This window comes from Lepisosteus oculatus, chromosome 6 (assembly GCF_040954835.1).
Source record: "Lepisosteus oculatus isolate fLepOcu1 chromosome 6, fLepOcu1.hap2, whole genome shotgun sequence".
NCBI lineage: Eukaryota > Metazoa > Chordata > Actinopteri > Semionotiformes > Lepisosteidae > Lepisosteus > Lepisosteus oculatus.
Window position 1 is genome coordinate 16,134,227 of NC_090701.1, and position 24,765 is coordinate 16,158,991.

Here is a 24,765-nt window from a genome sequence, read left to right on the forward strand (position 1 = left end):
CAGGGAAGATGGTTAAAATTGAGGGGAAGATGGATGCAGCCAAATACAGGACCATTCTGGATGAAAACCTGTTGGAGTCTGCAAAAGACCTGAAACTGGGACGGAGATTTATCTTCCAACAAGACAATGATCCCAAACATACAGCAAAATCTACAAAGGAATGGTTCACAAATAAACGTATCCAGGTGTTTGAATGGGCAAGTCAAAGGCCAGACCTGAATCCAATCGAGAATCTGTGGAAAGAGCTGAAAACTGCTGTTCACAAACGCTCTCCATCCAACCTCACTGAGCTCGAGCTGTTTTGCAAGGAAGAATGGGCAAGAATTTCAGTCTCTCGATGTGCAAAACTGATAGAGACATACCCCAAGCGACTTGCAGCTGTAATCGCAGCAAAAGGTGGCTCTACAAAGTATTAACGCAAGGGGGCCGAATAATTTTGCACGCCCCACTTTTCATTTTTTTATTAGTTAAAAAAGTTTCAAAAATCCAATAGATTTCGTTCCACTTCACAATTGTGTCCCACTTGTTGGTGATTCTTCACATAAAATAAAAAATTTATATCTTTATGTTTGAAGCCTGAAATGTGGCAAAAGGTTGAAAAGTTCAAGGGGGCCGAATACTTTCGCAAGGCACTGTATACTGTATATTTAATTTATTATCACAGGGAACATGCAGTACTGTTGCTGGAAATGCATATACATTGGTGTATTAAATTTCTACTAATGTACAGAAAACATTTGCAAAACGTGGGTATCTTGCTTATTTCTCAGAAAAACAATCAAGACACACTGAGTGCAATTCTGTATGTATCGCATATACATGGTCTCCACACCTGTCGCCTCCCTTTATGTATCATCCATCCATTTTCGAACTGCTTTATCCAATACAGGGTCACAGGGGAGCCTATCCCAGCAAGCAATGACAGCAAGGCAGGATACTCCCTGGACAGGACACCAGTCCATCACCACCAGGATTTTCCCAGAAGCCAATTAACCTCCCAGTATGTCTTTAGCCTGTGAGTGGAAACCCGAGCACCTGGAGGGAAACCCATGTGAATATGGGGAGAAGATACACACTCCTAGAGATAGCACCCCAGGAATTGAACCCAGAGCCATTTTGAGATATTACCGTGAACTTAGTTTGAGAAATTGAAATGATCATTTCTTTCAGTACAGTTGTCTGTACTGCATAATTGAGTTTGGAAGGAAGGGTGGCAATACTTTGCCTTATTTTTAACTATGTACAGTACACACTTGCTGTACTGAACCTCAGAGACAAGACAACAGGGTTAATTCTGTAGTAGAGAAATCTTATATAACAAACTCAAATATCCACCCAAAGCTAATAAAACTCTTCGGCCTTTGACAGACACATTTTTCAGACAAGCTCATAAGGATAGCCCTAGGACAGACGCTAAGGTGGGGAATCCAAACTTGGGAGGGATAGATTTTCCTAACCAGGTCTGGAAAAGAGCCAGCCAACATGCCCAGACCGTGTCCCACCTCACCAGCGACCCTTTAAAAGGGAAGCAGAGTGAGATCCGCTTGCTCATGCTCCCAGTAGCTCACTGCTGCCTGTGCTAGTGTAGATCAAACTGACCTGCAAGCCTCACAATGTCATCTACTACCAGAGTGTCTTTCAAATCCTCCACTAGGAGTTCGGGGGCCAGAGGAGGGGTGTCCTCCAGCCTTGGGGTGGGCAGTTTGGGTGGGCTGGGTATCTCCTCCGGCATGTCCCGTCTTAGCCTTGGCGGAGGGTTGGGGGGCTTGCGAGGAGGTGCAGTTAGCCTGGGAGCAGGTGCCGCTGGGCTGGGATTGGGCGGCGTTGGGCTGGGAGCAGCTGGACTGGGGATTGGCGGTGGCCTTTCGCTGGGGGGCGCAGGTCTGGGGTATGGCGGTGGCCTTTCGCTGGGGGGCGGAGGTCTGGGGTACGGCGGGGGGCTGGGATTTGGAGCCCCAGGTCTTGCCTTTGCCTCCGGCGGCGGCGGCGGCGGCTTTGTGGCCAGCCCCGCGTTCGCAATGGGCCGCACCATCGCTGCGGCGGGTCTGAGCACTGGCTCGGCGCTGGCTGCCGGGCCGTCCCTGGGCCCCGTCACCCCGCAGTTACTCTCTAGGGCTGCAGAGAAGCACACCCTGTCCTCCCTGAATGACCGCTTCTCCCAGTACATGGGCAAAGTGCGCGTGCTGCAGCAGGAGAATGCCTCTCTGGAGGCCCAGCTCAGCCAGTTCACTGGCGGGGCTGTCATTGAACCAGACAGCAGCTCCACCGCTGACCACGAGGCTCAGCTGAAAGACTACCGCACCACCTTGGAGAACCTCACCCTGGAGACCATCAAGTTGGAGATCGAGCTGGACAACATCAGAGGAACGGCTCACGAGATGAAAGCTAAGTATGTGTTTCAACCTGTATGGTTTACCATGGTAAGGTAGAGTCAATAGTACTAGTATCTAATCGTGTTAAATCAGAAAATCAGAAACTGCAGGTGAGAAGCAGTATATTTTGAAGATGGCCTGATTTTGCAGACACTTTTGATTTGAGTTTGATCTCTTTTATGCAGAAAGGAATGAATTACGGGGGAAATTCACATTTTTAAAAAGAGAAAGGAAAGTAAAAGAAAAGATACCATACAAATGCTGTGTTAACCAGCTCCCTCAAAAACTATTTTCCACATAGCTTTTATTTTGTTCTTGAGAAATAATAAGAATAAAATGCTGCCGCATAGTAGGCTTTACTAAGAAACCAAACCAAAACAAAAACTGTTCTAAATGTGGTTATTGGTTAATACAAAGAATTTCAAAAGCATGTTAAAACCACAGGAGATTCTAGTACAGTCCTCGAGATAGCCGCGAAAAAAATATTATTTTTCTTTTCACAACTTTTTCCTCTTGTCATCAAATGAACCAAATCTTGTGGTTACAGCTGTATTCTGTTACATTATTATTGTGTATTAATATTATTTTTTTTAAGTCACTACTTTTTGCAAATAAATATTGCTAAGTTTGGAGTCATGTTATTAGGTTCTCATGTTATTAACTACAGCTGACAAATTGCTTTTATAAAATGTATGCTATTATAGTATTGACAGTACTCAACTGAGTTTTAGGACTCAAAATTTCAGATCATTTTTGACCACACTTGGCATTTTCAGCCTTGATGAACATCACTAATACATTTCTTTTTCTCCATCTATGGAGGATCACTAAGTTAAGTACCGCTCTGTTCAAGCCTGCTGTGGAGAATCTGGCACAAACATGGTTACTCTAATTATTACTGAAGGTGTTAAAAAACATCTCATGTGTCTTGTTTCTTTCTCTTTTCTTTTGAACATATAAGCCCTGCTTTGAAAAGGTTGAGTTGTATTCTTGGTACAGAAAAGAGAAAGATCTCTCTCTGAGGCTGAACTCATTGTGTTCACAAGCAGATTATTCAGAGTCTTTATCAGTCTTTAAATCACTTCTTAAAATCCAATTCTTTACAATGGTTTATCTTTTAATGTTTACAGTGTATTTTCCACAGTTGTCTTTTTAAATTTTGTGTGTGGGTTTCTCTTCCTCTGTTTTATTATACAGAACTTTGCTAGATTTTTATGAAAGGCATGTTATAAAATGTACAGTAGTTTTGTTCTTCTTATGAGGTCAGTATGCAGAACAGTGCAGTTTAAACAGGTTTTAGAGTTTGATTTTCATATGTTTGTTTCACATAAAAATGACAGAAGTCTCCCATTGTAGGTTTGACTTTGAACAGGGTGTGAAGTTTCAGCTGGAGGCAGACATTGCAGCCATGAAAAGGGTAAGGTTTGAAAAGGCAAAAGATGGTTTCAGTTTCTCTCATTCCCACATACAAGACTTAAAGGAAACTGCAGTCCCAATTTCACAAACCCAGTATTAAATTTCAGTAACAAAATAAATTATTTGATGGTATAGAAACATTTTTAAGCACAAAAACATGAACTTTGTGAAAGTACTGTATAGTCACTATTTTTGTCGCAAACCTCTGGTCTCATCGTGGGAGAGAGCGAGAAGTCATGCATACTGTGACATGAAGTAGGGCTCTGTGCCTACCTTGAAATTAAGTCTATTTTGTGACATAAAATGGAAATTTTACAAGTTCTTGTGTACATTGTACTAGCATTGTGGTTTGCAGTTCTCCTTATTACTAGGTCTGATATTTCAAATTATGTGTTGCAAATACTCCTTCTAATGCCGTACTGATCTGTCATGAAGTCTTTCACCTGTGGTTCCTTTTTCCTTTTGAGGGGGTTCTAAAAATATTTCATTCTAAGAGTTGAAGCATGTTGTATGCATTATTAATCTGCTAATAAAGAGATTAAATCAATTGAGTAACTATTCTGATGGGAAGATAAATCCTACTATATACAGTATGTATATAATTGTATTATACAGTACATGTTGAAATAATCTTAATCATTTTTCTGCAAGTGAGTTTTTTTAGGCCCCCAAAGCCTTTGCAATTTGAAGAAGAAAAAATGGATAGCCAAAGTATAATATCTTTTTCTTGTCTTCCCAGGACATAGAAACTGCCTCTGACCTTCGCATTGATCTGGATGCAAAGTACCAGAGTCTTAATAATGAGCTTGACTTTATCAGCAAAACTCATGAAGAGGTAAAATCTGAGAAACAACAAAACTGTATGTTGATATCCAGGTTGTTCTGATGAGGTGTCGACTGCTTTGGCACACGTAAGCATAACCAAAGCAGGGTTTCTTTGTCAAGACATTTTCATGTAGAAAACAAGCACAAGCACAGAGCAAGGTGGCTCGGTGGTGGTGTTGTTGGTGGGGTGTTGTCCTGGATTTAAAGCATCCTGTGAAAGCACACCCTCACAGCCACACGCTCACCGAGCATTCATACTCTCGGGGAAAACATTTACTCAAAAATGCCGAAAAACATGCATTGCACAACATGTTGAAATTGTCCCAACTTATTCTCTCCAGCCTGGTCTTAATTTAGAGTTGGGGTTAAAATAACTTAAATAATTAAATTAAATAAGTTAAAATAATTTCTTCAGGCCTGCTAGTGTGTAGAGCTATGGAGATTTAACATGTATGGCTGGTCTTTTCCCTGCTTCCTAGTCTTTTAATTGACACTGAAATATCCTCAGATATCTAAAGAGGTGTGTCAGCACTGGATTGGAACACAAAAAGGGGAAAGGCTCTGTTGGTAGGAAACAAGGATATGGGCCAGTAGTACACAAGCCCAGTCCTAGAGATGTTGCACTGTCTGCAGGTTGTCTTTCCACCTGAGCTCATTAAGTACATTATTGATCAAATGAATAGCTAGACCAATCAAACACTTTAACCTCGTTTTTTAAGGTTTGGGCATATATTTGCTGGTTTTTGGCCTTCAAGGACGGGATGTCTGCCCTATACATGCTATGAAGGCTTCATTATTTCTGAATACTGTTTATCAAAAGCCAAATCTGTTTTTTGCCTGATTTGCTTAAATTGATTTAATCAAACAGGACATTTTCTGTTTCTATTACTAGCTCCACACACGCTGCTTGTGAATGACTCTTTCAGATGTAATTCATTCCATTTTGAAGGAGAGATTTCTACTCTTTGTTTTTAAATGAATATGAAAGACATTGTCACATGCCCACTGTCCTTCCTCATCATCGCCACCCCGCTTAAACATTCCCAGAGTAACCAGTTCTCATGGACTCGGCCTATTTCAGGAGTTGGCTGGCTTGCAAGCTAAACTGGGAACCACCACCGCCGACACGTCAGTATCCATGATCGAGGTTGACACAGTCAAGTCCTTCGACATTTCTTCTGCGCTCAACAAGATGCGAGCTGAATATGAAAAGTCAGTCCAGCAGCACAGAGAGGAAGCTGAGGCCTACTATAAACTCAAGGTAAGTGAGGAGTGGGGCTTAACATCTACTAATACTGGACCTGTAATGACAAACAAAGATCTCGAAACACCTCACCAGAGGCCCAGCTAAACCAACAGTCATCACCACAGAGACTCGGTTGAATCAACAGTCATTCACTGAACTGCAGCTGCCTGTGGGATGAAAGGCAGTTGTTTTGTAGCAGTGCACCACACCACAGCTAGATGACAGAAGTATTTTTAGTGCGAGATTCAGATAAAAATCATTTTATCTCTATAAAAATAGGGGAATTAAAGATCATGTCAGTTGTGAAGAAGGTATCAGGGTTAACGTCACCATCATGCTGGTGTTTTTCTTTACTTTTCTTTCATGTTTATTAATGGCTTATACTATTACTATTATTATAATACTATTCATAATATATCTTTCATTTTTTAGTACATAGAATATTTGGGGAAAATGCTTCTATGTGTTCTTTATGTACGGTGACACTACTAATATGGCACACTAGGGGGCATTAGATTCAAGAGTTTTGTTTTTGAAACACAATTACTTTTTAAAACTTTTCAAGGTTTAATGGCACCATTATATAAGTTGATACCAAATTCCAAATGAGAAATAAGTGCTACAATGCTGTTGAAATTGGAAGACACAGTTGTACAGCAGGCAGTTATTTAAAACCAAATTTTTTCATGTTTGCCATTAGTGTCAGTAGCTTCATTATGTTTTATTTAGCCAGAACTAGAAATGCGGTAGTAAAAAAATCGCCAAAGCCGAAGGCTTTTCTCCATGGCCTCACAGATGGTCTAGCAAGACCACAAAGGTGAATGAAACTGCTAATGAACATGATTTAGAGGTGCAATGCCTATCTGGTGAAGAACACGCTCTCTCCGGATGGAGTGCGGTCTGACAGTTCCCTTACCACAAGCATACTGCTTTAAAGATGAGATACAAATTATACAAACTATTTTCATGTTCAAACATTAAAATATTTAAAAGATATTTCTTAAAACTCACAAATCTTCTCAAGGATATTGTAAACATAACAGGGCCCATACGGAAAATAAGCCTGGCTCTCGCATCTTGCTGAAGGTGCTGAATTCTTGGGGCCAATGAAGCTGGAAGTCCTCATGGTCATTGTTGGCTCCAGCACTGACATAGAAGCTGACGTTATTATTCCTTTATTTTATGCAGATGGATGAGATTCAGACCGTTACCGTCAAGAACACGGAGGCCATTTCCACAGTCAAGGTTGAAATCACAACATCACGCAAAGAATTGCAGGCATTGAACCTAGAATTACAGGGTCTTATCTCTACAGTAAGTGCAAACTTTTCTTACAGGTTTTTCCTATACGGTAACAACAAACTTCCCCGTTGCATAAATGTGTCCGTGGTATGGGTTCAGTACTAGTCAGCAGGACTGTGGAAGAGCGAACCTCCCCCCCTGTTTAGATTATCCCACAGAGATATGACTGATTTCCTCCACATCAGTACTTTTGCTAAAAAAGCCTCATGTTTAGTTTAGTGTTCAGCTTAAGTATAGCATCTATTGTTGAAACCTTTGCTATCTTATTACGTATTTTCCTGACCTTTTATGAAATAATTCCTTCCAGGCCATGTGTTTTAGACAAGCAAACTTCGTCAAGCTTGGGAGAAGCCTTATGAAAGCAAATGTGAAAAAAGTGGAAATATCCCATGAAAATATAACTTCAGAGATATGCTCTCAAACCATAATGTAAAAACACATTTGTTTTTTACACAGATCAAATGTTTCTTACAATCATCTGCAAAGAATATACCAATGATAAACCAATATGAAACAGTGAAACAGAACGCAGCAAAGGTTTTTTCTTGTTGAATGTGATATTACACAAAGAGGCGATCTAAATATAAAAAGCGTTAAGAGGCTCCGTGCTGACTTCCTCAAAATAAAGTTAATGAATCGATACCATGCAGCTACAAGATAAAAAACAATTCAGGAGCTGGATAATACAGTATTGCAAGGAAACCTGCAAGAAAAAACTGCTTGCTGAGAGCCTCTGCAGAACTTTTCCTTATCTTGTCTGAATTATCATCACATGTTTTATAAAATACATTCAGTAATATTAAAGTGGAATCCCCCTAGAACAATGCAGGGACTATGTACGTACAGTACTTGCCTTTACGTCAAAGGATAGGGAATATTTTCTTTTTGGTGCAAGGGAATTTTAGAAGAGCTGTTTGGAAAGTCCTCTTTGATTTCACAAAAACAAAACCTAAATCACTTTGGAAGCAGGGAAAAAAGATGTAATCAAGTCAAGGACCAAAAAATAAAATGAATGTGTACTGTAGTGATTAATTACATGCTATAAATAAGAAAAAAATATTTTGATGGCTGAGTCCTCTTTAGGTGTGAGGTAACATTGTTTTTTTTCTTCCTGCTTTTCAGCATGGAATTAACCCCTGCTTGTTTCTTTGCAGCCTGTATGCTTATACAGATCCCCATACAAAACTTTAAAAATAGAAGTGGCAGGTCTTCTGTTTATTTGCAGTGGCTTTTACCTGAAATTAGGACACCTCAAATCAAATTTCTACATGAACCCAATTCTGAGGTTCGGTATCACCTAACACCTTATCTTAAAAAAAAAACAAATCTCTTTGAAGTGGTCTTTGCGCATGTACTCTAGGTACATAACATGAAGTGAAACCACCAAGAGCATCAAAACAAAAACAAGATTTAGTTGATGTTTAGTAGTTGAAAAGAAAAAAATACATGAACCCACCATTAACTTTATGTTTTCCCTTAATAATGTACTGCCATGCCTTTTGAAGAGCCTTATTTTTGAAGTCATCAAACCACTTCTAGATTACAGGTAAAGTGTCTTATCAGACCACAGTTATTGCTGCTCTTAAAGAACACTTCACTTAGCTGCTAGTTCCCTGCATTATTCAGGTGCGGAGTGAGACTTGCCATTGTTTTAGATGCAATTCACTGTAAAGTAAAAACTAAATCCCCCCCCTTTTACAATTTCAGGAAAGATGGGTGTTTAATAAGCATTTTTCAAAAGCCAGTTTACTTTACTTGACATTTATTACCCTTTTTTAAATCACACTTGGGCTGTCTGATTCTGTGAAAAACATTGCAGTCAAAAATACTGACAATTTAGCTTAAAAAGGGACATGAGGAACATTAGCAGGAGTATATGAAGTGGGTACATCTACATGTAGTGTGTACTGTATGATATTGAATAGTCAATAGTGAGCCATCATGCTTCTGATATGAGTATTTGGCACCTCTCTAATTTGTTTTCCCCTGCCAGTAATGACTTAAAAGACTTTTCATAAATTATTTTAACATATTGGTGCAAGAAACAGCAATCTAAACAGAAAAGGCCACAGAATTACACACAACAGACAACCTATTTAACATTTTAATAAAAAGAAATTGCAGAAAAAAATGGTATTTCACTAGAAATTCAGACATATCTTCAGGGTTTAGTTCCAATGAAAGACGAATGATTTTGGAAAGCCCAGGGGATGTTGTAATGATGGGTACTTCTTTCCTTAGCGCATCACTGGTTCTTGCAATCAAAGGGATACGACCCAAAGTGAAAAGACTTTGACGAAAAAGAAATCACAGTTTACAGGAAGCGCTTGTGCAGCTACAGTATAAAGAATGTGGTCTCTCTTGATTTAGACCGAAGTCAGACTTCCCTGCTACTTATGATTACTAGAAACCCGTCAGCAGAAAATTTGTAATTATTTTATCTCAGCACTCAGCATTTGTTTACGCTTTCAGAGCATCTGAAAATGAATTGCAATTGAACCCCAGACTGTTAAGTAGCACAATAAATGGTTTTACAAACCACTTAAATGGTTTTTAAATGTACAGTATTTATGATAAAGGTAATGCTATGGACACTAATAGTATTTAAAGACTATGTATATCCCCGTGGGAGTGAGATTTCCTTTATGGGAGTGTGAGAAATTCCAGTTTTTTTTTAAGGTAAACCATCTAAAACACAATTTAAGCACCATCACATACAATAGGTACTGTATAACTACTTTGTTTCATTAGACCTAGGTATTTATGTATTCTTAATTTTACTGCAAAAATAAACTAAGTAATTCGCTATTATTCTTTAGTTATGATATATTGAAATATCAGGGACTGACCTTCTCTGACAGGTTTTGAACATATTTTGAGAACCAAAGGGGTACTGGCTGCGGTAAAGGCTAAGAAACACTGATGTACTGTATATACAGTAGTATAATAATAACAATAATAATAATAATAATAATAATAATAATAATAATAATAATAATAATTGCTTACATTTATATAGCGCTTTTCTCGACACTCCACTCAAAGCGCTTTACAGGTAATGGGGATCCCCTCCACCACCAACAATGTGCAGCATCCACCTGGATGATGCGACGGCAGCCATAGTGCGCCAGAACGCTCACCACACATCAGCTATTAGTGGGGAGGAGAGCAGAGTAATGTAGCCAATTCACAGAGGGGGATCATTAGGTGGCCATGATTGGTAAGGGCCAATGGGAAATTTGGCCAGGATGCCGGGGTTACACCCCTACTCTTTTTGAGAAGCGCCCTGGGATTTTTAATGACCGCAGAGAGTCAGGACCTCGGTTTTACGTCTCATCCAAAGGACGGCACCTGTTTTCAATATAGTGACCCCGTCACTATACTGGGGCACACAGACCGCATTAAAGGAAAGCTTTCTTAAAAGTATTACCACATTTCTTTTTGAAAGACCTATATAAATGTGTGCTGGTGACTTTTTCATCTACTACCTGTACTGCCTGTAGTAAAAACTCATTTTGCTCTCCCAGAATTTAGCTCTTGAACAGAGTCTGGCAGAAGCACAGGCTCAGTCCAGTGTGGGGGTGGCCGAATACCAAGCTCAAATCGCCAGTCTGGAATCATCCATCGAGGTGGCCAAAGCAGATCTTCACAAGCAGATTCTCGCATACCAGGAGCTGCTGGATGTGAAACTTGCTCTCGATGTGGAGATAGCCACCTACAAGAAGCTTCTCGAAGGGGATGACTTCAAGTGAGTCTTTCAAACACATTTCCGAATAGAGAAGAGTACTGTATATACAGTGTAAATTGAATACTGTATGTTGTATGTATATTGTTTTATATGTGCTGTATATAAAGAGAGAGTGTGTTTGAGAGATGGGATAAAAGAATGGAAATAACCTCTTAATGAGTTACATGTAATATGAAATTCGTACAGTAATTGTATATACAGGTACTGTATGTCATGGTTATTTTAACTTTAAAGTTCTATTTTACAGTTTTGAAGAGCATTCCAAGTTCCTTAAAAATAACTTAGCTCTTTTACTTTTACCTTTTAGCTGAGTTAGACCAAAATTATTTACCGGTTTAACCATGTAAATGTTTCATAATTTATTTTTCAGGATATCAGACAGTGGGTCTTTCTCAGAATCTTACAGTTTTACAGGTAAGCAGCTTACAGAAAGAACTACACTGTAAGGAACAGTTGTGTCCTCTGTGGATGTGCTTTATCCTCCAGAATTTAGACTACAGAAAAAGATAGTCAAGTGTCCCATCTTACACTTATTCAGCTTAAATGGTTTTTGTTATTTTAACAAACAGGAAAAAGACATTGATAAAAAAAGCATAATTTAGAAAAGCTTGCTATTTGTCAATCTGTTTCAATGAAAAAATAATACATAAAACACGGAACTATATACTATTGATCAGTTAAGGCAACTGGATACAAATACATATTTGTGATTCCCAAATCATATAAATCATATAACAAAGAGATGAGACACTGGGGACACTTTTCAGTGATGTATCCTCAGAATCTGAGAAACAAGAACAATAATACATGTGAAACTAATATAACCAAACAAGGGCCGCTCTTTTATAAGATGATAGTCAGCTTTCAGCTTACTGATATAAAAATAAATCATGTTTCTGTATCTCTTGCAGTTTAGCAAGATGGAATGTCCTCAACTAATCTCTACTAAAATGATCTGAAACATCATCAGTGAAACATCATATATTTTATTCATGAAATACAATCAATGAAGTACATCATTTTTGTAGTAGTATGATTACATGCTTCACAGTAGGTGGGTGGCACAGTGGTTAGCATTCCTGCCTTGCAATGCTGGACCTCAGGGTTGAATCCCTGGGTACTAGCTATCTGTGTAGAGTTTGCATGTTCCACCTGGATTTGTGTGGTTTTCCTCTGGCTGTTCAGGTTTCCTGCCACAGTCTAAAGACATGCTAGTAGGTTAACTGGCATCTGTTAAATTAGCCCTGGTGTGAGTGTGTATGGCCTGTGATGGTTTGGCATCATATCGATGACATATCCTGTTGACATATACTTGTGTCCAATGCTTCGTGGGCTACCGTGATCCTGAATTTCATAAATGGTTATTGAAAGAGATGTGATGTGACATACCTGTACTTTTTTTGCACATGACTGCGGTTTTAACATAATGTTTATTAGGTTAACTATGTGAGGCTTGCTTTTTTATGCCACGACCTGTGAAAACATGAGTCATGTTATTTGCAACGAAATCTACCATTTTGTATGATGCATCAAAAACCTTATCTAACATTCTCACGACTTGTCTCCTCAGCAGTGACTTGCTCTGCTATACCGGGAACAAAGCTGATAAATATCTGTTTCTAATTTCAAGAACCCAGATCTAAGTTGATTTTTTTTTGTGCTGGTTTTCAAAATCAGTCAGGTTCCATTCTTCACCCCCCACTGAGAATGGACCTCTTCTTAGACTCTCATTAGATCCTGGGCAAGGTCTTGTGATGAACACTCCTTCAGAGGGGTGTCACTCACGACAGCTTTTCCCTCTCATAGGGTGGGATGTCCCACACCACTGCAGCACTCCCCAAACATCAAGAAAAAGCTACAGTATGTAAAAGCTGCAGCAGGCAAGTCAGCAGTAACACAATATTGTTGGTTAGGTTAGCAAGCATTAGTCATCTCCACTTTTTATACAGGCCCTGCATTTGTCACCAACTCTGGGCGATCACAACTCCATTTTATGCCCTTTTTAAAAAAAGAAGGGTCTATTTTACTTTCCCTTACTGTTCAGTTGTGGAAGAAAATCATAATTTCACATTCTTTGGAAAATGCCTGAACTCTTTGGTATAAATAGAAATCTAAGAGTTTCCGCAAATTTAGGACTGCATTAGTACGGATAAACAAAAGAAGGACTGATCATCACAGTTCTTCAATGAGGGACATTTGTATCGTCAGACAACAGGGCAGAATGTTCAGTCTAAAGGATCTAAATATTATTGAGAAATGCTACCAAAACATTGTGGGAAGAAGTTTAAGTAAAGTGAACCTGATTTAATTCTTTGTTAAAACATAAACAGCACATGGTCTATTTTTATATACTACTTGTATGTAACAGTTTCTAATGAGCAGTTTTGATTATTGCTGACTGTAGTTAGACTAAGGAACCATTTCCAGTATGTTCCTCATAAGTTCTCCAGAGTTTGAATTCCCTTCCTGACTTGTGATCCATTAGCAAAGAGCTATTTGAATTAAAAAGTTATCCAGCAGAAGTAGTTTTAAATTAGATCTACTGGGTTAAAGACTACAGTTTTCATACAAATAGATTTTACCTTCCAAACTATTACACACCACACTGGAGGGATTTATTCCCTTTGAAGGAAGCTTGCAGAGCTGTGTAGTATGTTAAGTTGGACAAAATGTCTACAAAAATGCATGAGAGAGCAATATAGCCCATGTCCAAACTATAATCAGTATGAATGTTTTCCTTTGCAAAGAATGAAGTAGCATCCTGTGTTGGTAAAGTCTGCAAACTTTGTGTGTGAGTTTAATATGATCTTCGGTGTTTGAATGCCTCATTTCAATACCATACAGTACGTACAGTATGTGTTACAGGTTGGGCATTGTTAGTAAAGGAATATACAAAGTAACTATGAAGTTGAATTATGCTGTTCTGGTACATTACATCATTCATTGCTGTACTCACTACATCCTGTCAGGTTTTACAGTTTTGCCATCACTTACAGGGTTAAACAATGCAATGAATGCCTTTTCCATTACTGTCTTGTCCATAGAGCATAAGAGCCTCTTTTTTTTTCACAGCTCTGGACTGTGCTGAGTTGTGTGACAGCTGTGATTATAACTTCTTAACAATCATTTCTGGGTGAAAACCTGCCTGTGTGCAAGTACTGTAGGCGTTTAATTCAATGGAAAGGAGAGTGCCTTAAAACTGTATTTGAAACGATTTATTGTGGAACATAAGTACACACAAATGTTTCAAAATGTTTGTTTTTCACTGTATAACTTGTTTGCCATGTCTAACATATTTAGAAAATAAATTTAAATGAACAGTTTATTATCATGCTCCTATTCTTCCTGTAGTAATTGATGGTGGAATCCAGAAGAAAGAACTGAGAACAGGTACTGTGAAATTTCACAAACATTTTAAAAACCCTTATGTAATACTTCCTTACACTTCAATAACGCTTTACGGGTAATGGGGACTCCCCTCCACCACCGCCAATGTGTAGCACCAATCTGGGTGATGTGACGGCAACTATAGTGCGCCAGAACGCTCACCACACACCAGCTATCAGTGGAGAGGAGAACAGAGCCACGCAGCCAATTCATGGATGGGATTATTAGGAGGCCATGATTATTAAAAACCAGGAAGAAATTTGGCCAGGATGCTGGGGTAACACCCCTACTCTTTTTAAGAAATGCCCTCGATATTATTTATGACCACAGAGAGTCAGGACCTCGGTTTTATGAGCTTTAAACATAAAAAAAATTGTTCTTGTGATAGGCTATTGTAAAGCTACTAAAATAGCTGCACTAGGACTGGGGGGCATCCATGAGTTTTCTTTTAGTTAGCTGAAGTAGAATGAAAACCATAAATCATTCCTGCATTTCTTAGGTGTGCATAAAAAATTGTAATAAAAAAATACTGGAGATATAGTAATAAAGATAATTCAGTAGGATTTTGTTTTTCAAAAAGATTAAATGATACTAAACCTAGATAAATGTCAGAATTGTGTCTATGAGATCATGCTGCTTAAGACCTCTTTACTTTTTTCTTTTCTTAGAAGAGACTGAGTCTTCAATCATCAGCTAAGAAAAGCAAACAAAAGCACTGTGCTGCTGGGATGGATCATTGGGAATATCTGATGGAGCTCCATTACTCTTTTCTCTCAGCTTTCTTTTAGAAAAATGTAGAATCCCTTTTTTCTCAATAAATTCATCTGCTTTGCATTAAAGACAAGAGTGCATCTATTTTTAGTCAGAAATCTGTCCTATTTTTGAGTTTTACCAGGATATACAGCCCATGAGATATGACAGTAATAATTGAAATTAATGTTCCAAATGAGCCAGGCATTGGTCTTAAACTCATACGTCCTGATAAATTACTTTATATTAGAAACATGGCATTATAGTAGTAGTATTTGGTTTGCATCAGTTAATTTGTACAACAACTTAACCATCGTCACACATGACCTGTGTTAGAAAGACAAAAATGGTAGCAAAGTTTCAACCAATCAATCAATCAATGGTATTTTAAATAATAATATATAATATTGCACGTTTACATTAAACAGAACTTATATTAAATCAAATATCCAGTAAAAATATCTCTACTATGGTAATACAATTACCACCTTCAGTCTTTTGCATATCACTAACTCTTATCAGATTAGACTCAGCGTGTTAAGGCCAGTCTTTCCTGCTAGGAGTTACTGTACATTATTGATAAACCACTATCATCCTGGAGGGCCAAGGTGTCTTTATGTTTTCAATCCACCTGCACTCTGTACTGCGTAGTTCAGATCATCATTAGACCAGTTTAAGGTTTTTCAAAGGTCTTCTGCATTTGAGAATTAATGTAATCTACATCATGCACCAAAGCTTAGCCTATGAATAACAACACAAGGATACACATAGCCAAGCCCAATACCAGTGCAATGTGGACGTTGAAAAAAAATGAAAAAATAGTGTTGTGTTTTACATAGTATATACTCACCTGCTGATATAATCAAAATACAACAGAAGGCATATTTATAAAGCAGATGTGTACTATGTACTATGAAGAAATAGTCCCTACATGTTTGAAGCTCCCCTTGGCATTGCATATTCCTGACAGCAATACTCAAGAACCCCTTCCTGTCAGTCAGTATCAGGACACCATAATGTCCCTCTTCAGTCTGTAAAAGCCTAAGAGCTGTTCCTCAATAAAAAACTTAAAGAGAGCCCTAATTGTAGCTATCTTTTTGCCCTTTCACCATCCCAATCTCAGAACAAAGATCATGAGCTTCTTTTTATGGTCTGTCTTTTACTTTGTACAGAGTACTGAATCCATAAATCTCACAGACAACATCCCTAATGTTCATCTGTACTGTATGTATGCTGGGATTCTGCAGTCACAATACCAGCTTTTGGATAGCATCGTCCATGGAATGGAGGATGACATACTGTACGCAGTTCAGCAGATATCTTTACGGTTGCTGTTGTTCTGTTGCAAATATATTTCTTCAGAGCTATTGTGCAAAGCAGCACTCTCACTGACTCACTGCTTGTTTTTGTACCAGAAAACCAACAGGCAGGACTAGCACTAGTGTCAATTCAATTTCTCATTTGCACTTTTGAGAGGCTTTCTGTGGCTAAAGATCTGCGCCTGTGGCTGGAAGGTTGCTGATTCAAATCCCCCGGCCAGCAGAGGAATCCTACTCTGTTGGGCCCCTGAGCAAGGCCCTTAACCCCAATTTGCTCCAGGGGCGCCGTATAAATGGCTGACCCTGTGCTCTGACCCCAAGCTTCTCTCCCTGTCTGTGTGCCTTTGTGTTTCATGGTTTTTCATGCTGGGGTATGCGAAAAGACAAATTCCTAATGCAAAAAATTGTATATTGCTAATAAAGTGATCTTATCTTATCTTTTAAATAGTTGTCAGATTCCTAACTAATTTTGGTATTTGTTTCCTTTATATTTTTTCTGGCATCATCGTGCCACAATAAAACCTTGTGTAAGAAATTCAGCCCTAATGCTATTGTAATTCTGGTACTGGATATCCATCAATTTTCTAACCACTTTATTCCAATACAGGCTCATGGGGGAGCTGATGCCTAGCCTGGCAAGTAACAGGCACAAGTTGGGATACACCTAGGACAGGACGCCAGTCCATCATAGGGCACGCACACCAGGACCAATTTTCAAATCTTCCCAGAAGCCAATTAACCTACCAGTATGTCTTTGGAATGTAAGAAGAAACCAGAGCACCTAGAGGAAACCTACTCCAACACTGGGAGAAGAAACTCCATGCAGATAGCATCCCTGGTCCAAAACTGAATCAAGGGACCAACTACTGTGAGGCAGCAATGTTAACCACTGCACCACTGTGTTGCTCGGGTACGGGATAATTCTTCGCCATTGAAGGTATGAGACCCATACTGTAGGTAGAGTAGCCCTCTGAAACTTCTTTTGCATAAGAGTCAAGTAATATGTGAGCATGAGATTAATATGAATGCAAAGTACTACATAATGCACGTTTTATTAATGGGCAATACCATGCAATTTGATCATACTGTATTTAAACAAAACAGACTATGTTCAATCCAGTGATTTCAAGTGAACAATAAGTATGGTCACTTCAAGGAAATGTCTAAAAGTCAGTAGTTGGTTGTATGTCCCTTTGAGACAACAATGGCGTGACACCTGTGACAAACTGATCTCACCAAACCCTTTTTTAAGATGCGTCACCAAGCCTATTCTGCAGCTACGTTTAGTTCATCCCATTCTTTCTGATCTAAAGTTTTTCTTCAACATCTGCAGTTTCTTTCTTTGTCCGTATTCTAAACATTCTATCAATTTGATTAAAAAAAATCTTGATCTGCTCTGCACATGAAACTTTGAACCAAAACATGCCGCCCCCTTTTTTGTATTTCTGAGAAAAATCTATTCTGGTTTTTCTGTTCTTGGTACTGAAGACGGGTTTACATCTTGTGGTGTAGCCTTTGTAATCCAGCTGTCTTGGTCTCTTCTGAGAATTTTAATAGTTCCAAACCTGCACTCTGGAGATTGTTGGTGTGATTTAGGGTTTGAGGGTCATCAACTGCAGATATTTTTGGCCAAACCTGTCATGGTTGTTTGATAATGATACAGTATACGTGGTTTCTTTCTTCTGTATATTCCCAATTGTTGATTTAGGCACACCCAATTTCTGTGCATGGCACTGATTAATTTATTCCTTCAGCATCTAAACTGTCTTTGATATCAAATACTTCAAAGAAAGACAAGTCAAAAGGATCTTTACAGCTCATTTATAATTATACAACTATACATTATTATTAAGCCAGCAGCCATATCACCCTGCAGCTCTCAACTGGTTAACCACTGAAGCTCAGCAGGGTTGAGCCTGGGCAGTACCTCTATATGAGACCCCCTGGGAAGCTATGGTTCCTGCTGGAAGTGGTGTAGGTGGGGCCAGCGGGGTGCACCCACCTTGCGGTCTGCATGGGTCCTAATGCCCCGGGATAGTGGCTGGGACACTATATTGTAGTGGGCGCTGTCTTTCGGATGAGATGTTAAACCGAGGTCCTGACTCTCAGTGGTCATTATAGATCCCCGGGCATTTCTTGATAAGAGTAGGGAGTTATCCTGGTGTCTGGGCCAAAATTTCCCCCTTGGCCTTTACTGTGGCCTCCACATTGTCCCCATGTATGATTGGCTTGCACTTACCCTGCGATGGACTAGTGCCCTCTCCAGGGTGTACCCTGCTTGCCATCGTTGCTTGCCATGTTGGCTCCAGCTTCCCACGACACCGTATGGTATAAAGCGGTTTGGCAAATGACATTATTATTATTTTTATTATTATAATCCATAGTGAATTATTCCAGTTTAATCTTAATATCCCAATAATATTGAAAATCTTTGCATTTTATATATCTGTTAAATTTTAAAAACACATTAGAAAAACATTGTCATTGTAACATTGTAACATGTATTTGGAAGGTATTGATCCACAAATCATTTTCTTGGAATCTGCTTTCTCATTGTTTTTACTCTGTTTGGAAATAAGGGTATTTATTTGAGTTATGTAGGATTTATCCTTAAATTTACTATCAAAAGCACTGGAGATTTAATTAAGCTATGTAGTATTTATTCTTGAAATTTACTTTCAACAACACCATACAGATACTACGTATCACCTTTCATGTTTCAGTATCACATAACAAGCATTTCACATAAAGTATTTTTTATTTTACTTAGCACACCTGCCTATCGGGTCCCCTTTCTTTTAAGATTTGTTGACCTGTTTGAATTGAGCAACAGTTTTTCAGAGGATCTTTGAGATTAGATTTGATGCTGCATGTCAATTGGTGATGCAGAAATGAAACTAAAATGCATGGCCATCTGGCATCATTAATCACACAAAAGCACAAAATCTTTCTTGAACCTCCTGAACATTTCCAGAAGGAGTTCTCATTGTGTCATTAGTGATATGTTCTGGTCATTGCTTTTGAGCTGTTGCGGCAAACTGTGAAACAGACAAGGAAACGAATTGCTAATACTCTCAAAGGATGGGGTTTCCTATTCTCAGAAAAGAAAGAATATGTTTACATAGGATAACTTTCAAAATGAAAATAATTAATTGCCTTGGATCTTCCATGACAACTATGAAACTGCAGCAGACAGCATTTTAGAACATGAAAAGTAATAATTCATCTAAGTCATGACAGTTTCATATATCCATAAATAGCTTTGCAGGAAAACAAAAACCTCAAGATTCACACTTCCTAGGACTGCACAGTTGAAACTTGCTCCATGGTGAGCAATGAGGACTGTCTTACTTGTCCAAGAACACCTTTTTGGCGTTCGTAATCGCAAAATCATAAAATCTTGTTTTTTCCTTCATTGCTTATAAAACTAGACTGATATCATGATGGAGCACAATCCCACTTCCTGTTTTTCTTTAAGCTGGTTTTGTATAATGCTAAGTTACATCTTTTTCACGACATCAAAGCTGTCCAACTACCGTTGAGTGCCCAGTGGCAACTTACTAAAAACTCTTACTTGCAAAAAATAATCAAACATTATTTCTAATATTACAATCAGTATTTCAGAAAAGGTGACAATATTTTGTTAGGTGTTACACAACATACATCACAACACAATAAAAGCTAGAAACTGAATGTCAGTCTTGAAAATAGTTATTGCAAAGCACTGCATGGCCATTGTAGGGATGTTACATTGGAACCATACAAATTAGAACACTAGATCATAGTAAGAACTTATGAAGGAACAGGGAGGGAAGGAAATTATCTTTAATTTAAGTCTATTTGGGAGTCATAAGAAGTACCTTAGCTGCTGAATTAAAAAATTAGGAGTAATTTTAAGTCTGGAGAGAGTTTGGACTGGCTGTGAATTAGATTCCTGGCTTTTGTGCCATGCTTTCATGTCTCACACAAAGCTCTTTTCATCATGACTGGTTCAGATTTCTCATTTTACCTTGAAACCACATGATGATGGAAAAAATACCAGAGATGTGCAGCACCTGACAGAAGAGATGCAAGTGTGTTATGCTTTGCATGTTTGTAGAGATAGTGGCTTTTCTTGAAACCAAAATACCGATATATTTTTTTAAAAAGTACCTTGAATTCTTCTCTGTCTCTATTCGTTTAACAGCAGACAAAGTAGGACATTGTTTTATTGACGTGAACTCGAGTACAGGACGGCGCTTGGCTTTCATATCATGGATGCAAATCATGGTCATTTGCCTCACCTGATCTCTCATACAGACAGCACCAGCTCTTCAGCAGAAATGTCTTGGCATAAAAAAAAACAGTGAATTAAAATGGATTAGCTCACGATGTATTGAAATAAAAATATCTGGAACTAACGCAAAGAAAGCAGAGGGTAAAAGATTCCATAACTGACCGCATTAGGGAGAGACCAGGGGACTGACCTAAAATAAACACAAATAAACTGATCACTCGGACAACAGGCCTGGCCTGTCTCAGAGTGAAGACTGCTCCTCCTTCTGCCTTCAGCCCTCAGCAGCTTGTGAAAAAAAAGGAATGTGAGTATTATTTCAGTTCTGCATTTTTCAGCCAGATTGTTTTTAAATTAAATTGTTGAGGGGTTTTACAGGGGTATTTTTACGACCAGCAAATTTGCATGTCCATTGGTGAGACTTGACAGCAGCCTGAGCAAAGTTATCATATAAAAACACCCCCCGACACTTAAGTTCAGAGGTCTGTTTTCTTTCAGTCCTCGCTACTAAACAATGCATTAAATGAAATCCTTTAATGATTTGCCTTTGAATGTATTATCCGATCACCCAATCGCAAGATTTATGAGCGAGTGGAACAAAAGGGGAGATCTTTGCTCTCTATCAATTATGTTATTGTGCTCTCAGGCCCTCCACACTTGCCACTGATAAAATTAGTTTATATTATGTGACTGCTCATGACTGGAGGAGCTGTGGAAGCTCAGACGGCAAGGGCTCCTGACCGGAAGGTCCCTGGTTCAATCCCAAGCGATGTAGTTTGCTCTAATTCCTTCAAGACGGCTCCCAGGTCCACTTAGCCTGCTTTCCAAATGAGTACTGGGAGTTAATCCTTCCAGGGGTAATAGGCCAGCCGGAGCGTGATGCTGACCACATCACCTCCACCTCCAAAGTCAGATGGTCAAAAAAAATGGTGGCCCTCTCCCCCCATTCCCCATGGGCCTTTATGGCCTGAAAAGGGACTTTTCCTATCTACTGTACCTCATGACTGCATTTGCAATATGAGGATGTGGAAAATGTAGGCCTGTTTTTCCATCTTTGAGTGTCATGGTGGCTTGGTGGTTACAATGGCAGCCTTGCAACACCAGAGCCCTGGGTTAAATTCCAGAGGTGCTATCTGTGTGGAGTTTGTAGGTTCTTCCCATGTTCATGTGGGTTTCCTCTGGGTACTCCAGTTCCTCCCACTGTCCACAAACCTACTGGTAAGTTACTATAATTAGCTTCTGGGACAATTGGCCCTGGTGTGAGGGCATGTCTGTGTCTGCCCTGTGATGCACAGGCATCCCAGTCCAGGGTGTTTCCTGCCTCACTTGCACCTGTTGCTTGCCAGGACAGGCTCCTCCTGTCACCTTGCATTGTATAAAGAAGTCAGAAAATTGATTCATGGATTAATTTAAAAGAATGAACCATCATGACTGTATGGTTGGTGACTTTGATATTTAGAAGCCACACAGATACAATGAAATACAGTTAAATGAAATTCCTTGCACATACTGTACAGTACATATGGAGCGCTTCCCAGGAGAAATGACACCACACTCAGAAGCACCACAGAGCTCAGTAAATGTCTTGGCTGTAATAAGACTCCACCTTTAAAAAACACCCATCAGTGAATATCATTAATTTTCCAAGGAGTGTTGAATCGTGGTTTATTCCAATAATATCACCGGTTGATTCATTCATTAATTGATGTTAAGACATTTTCACTGATGGCAGAGCTTAATTCCGTGATAACGAAAGTTTACTCTAATCCCACAACTGTGATTCCTGACCTTCATTGATTACCAAGGACTAATTTCCTTTTGAATGATATTGCAAGTTTCCTGGAAATGTTCCTTTTATACTGAGATGAACTCAAATTATGCCTCTTTGAAAGAGACTCAACACGTTTGTGAAAATATGAGGATCTGAAAAAAGTAGGCCGATCTCAAACATCCTTGGTTTGCTGAAATCCTTGAAAAGTTTTTTTAGTAAATTAATTAATAATTAATTAGTCAATTAATAATGGTTAATTGAATAAGTCTGTTTTTTCTTAATTATAGTTAGTTATATTTTGCTCAATTATAGTTATAGTATTGAGGGTCTGGTCATAAGAAATTATTTGAGAAACAAATAATATCATGGGATATTATCTGAGAAATGCAGAATTATGTTTAAATCACAGGCACCACATTGGAAAGGTTTCTTTCCTGCTCTTTAGACTGGATTTGATGTGCTTCTCTTTAATTGCTGGAGTGAAGTATAGAGTCTCCGTAGTATTGTACTCTTCCGAATCTACCTTCTTCCTGTTTGACCCAATGTGAACAACTTTGGAAACCTTGATATTGAAATATACTGTTTCTCCTAAACCTGGTCACACAAACCTGATACTGCAAGCTCACATGTGCCTGGCACACCACAAGGGTCACTGTCACAGTACACGCCAGAGATTGTTTGATAAGCTGAAAGCCCTGCCAGCCCTGGAGGTTCACAGTCTGCTACTGTCATAATCTAGACTCACGCCCGCGATCTTTTGAAAGGAAACAACTAAACAAATTGGCTAAAAAACCACTAGTTTCACTCACGAAAACAGCAGTAAAACAGTAAAACAACATCCCCCTATCTTCACAGCATTGATATGATGCTGGTGAGGAGATACTTCACTACCGAAAAAGGCTAGACCAGCACTGTTATCACTGTGATATATATACTACTGTATGATTTTGAAACAAAAAAAGAATAATCATAATTACTTAAGAATTACTTATGTTTATAATTTTGTATTTAATTTTAAAATATAATTTATGTAATGGTAACTCCACAGATTGATTTAAGGTTGGGTGATCACTTTGCAGTTTTCATGTCTTACAACAGATTCTTAATGACCAAAGGCAGGGTTTTAATTGAAGGACATTTGCTTTTTTATTAAACCACTCTAGTGTAGGTTTAACCTTGCACCTGGGTCATTCACCTGTTAAAAGGTTACATTTTGTCTCAGCTTTAGTAGTGAAGCAGGTTTTCTCTAAGATTTACCAGTATTTTGATCCATCCACCCCGGCTGGTGAGAAGCAGACCTACAGTACAGTATAAAATTGTGCAGACAGCATCATACTTGACAGAAGGTATAGTGTTGACTGAGTGATACACTATGTTGGGTTTGTATCAGATGACCTTCAAAACCTTTTTCATGTTTGTCATTTAAAACGCATTGTTGGAAGCTCCAAGCAGGATTTGAGATGGATTTGTCACTCTGTCATACAGGCCAGCTTTGTTAAGTGCAGAACTGTAATTGTTGACACATTTTCTCCTGTCTCAGCCTTTTGAGCTCTGCTTCTTTTAAAATCACTGTTGGCCTTACAGTTACATCCGTTACCAGTGTCCTCCTTTCCTGGCTGCTCAGTTTGGATGTATAGCCTGATCAAAGCAGTGTCTGGATATCTGTGTGAATTCCTGCACCAGGATGACCAGATGTCCCAACACAGCTGCAGTGATGGCCTTTGCCATGGTAAGTTTTCCAGTGGCCAAGAAAGCTGAAGCCTTCTGCTTCAAACCATTCCCTTATCCATGCAGGTGTTTACAGATTCCCTTTGTAGCTGTTTTCCTTTACCTGGTGCTCTAAGAATTCCTGAGAAGCCCAATTAATTTGTCCTGTTTTTCAGGTTCTTGCCAAGCTGTTTGAAGTTAAATGGACTGTTTACACCAATGGAACAAGTAAAGGTATAATCCATGCTGAAAAGAGAAGAAAAGAAACACAACATTTTGGCTGTGGAGCCTTCTTCGGGTGTGAGAGGGAGAGGAAAATCGGCAGTTGATAAAACATGGGAGAACAAAAGCCAGAAATAGAGAGGAGGCAGGAGCAGGAGAGATGCAGAGAGGACACTCAGGTGGTGCGAAGAGAGGTTTGAAGTCAAAACCTGCAAATGAATAGAGAGGATTAGCAGGAAACGAGTCTGTCGTTGAGAGAACGGTGAAGGTGTGATCCTAGTTTCAGGATAATCTTGGTTACGGATATCTTTCCGCAGCTCCGAAACCCCTCTTTGAGAACACAGATGGAGAGATCAGTAAGATCATGGCTGTTAGAGGTGAAATGGGTAACTTTGGGCTTGGAGAGATCTTTGATCCTCACAGCCCT

The 24,765-nt window shown here is 39.0% G+C and overlaps 1 protein-coding gene across 2 annotated transcripts; it reads left to right on the top strand.

Moving 5' to 3' along the window:
* The first annotated feature begins 1,526 nt into the window (after nt 1-1,526).
* On the top strand, nt 1,527-15,140 carry LOC102693434 (thread biopolymer filament subunit gamma). Of its 2 annotated transcripts, XM_015354624.2 has the most exons (9): nt 1,527-2,389; nt 3,729-3,789; nt 4,528-4,623; nt 5,695-5,874; nt 7,048-7,173; nt 10,689-10,909; nt 11,280-11,323; nt 14,261-14,299; nt 14,965-15,140. In XM_015354624.2, the coding sequence occupies exons 1-9, from the start codon at nt 1,614-1,616 to the stop codon at nt 14,991-14,993; spliced, it is 1,572 nt and encodes a 523-aa protein (XP_015210110.2). In that variant the 5' UTR covers nt 1,527-1,613; the 3' UTR covers nt 14,994-15,140. The 2 variants fall into 2 exon arrangements, with proteins under 2 accessions (XP_015210110.2, XP_069047121.1); XM_069191020.1 differs by lacking the exon at nt 14,965-15,140 and having other exon boundaries at nt 11,821-14,296.
* Nucleotides 15,141-24,765: the final 9,625 nt, after the last annotated feature.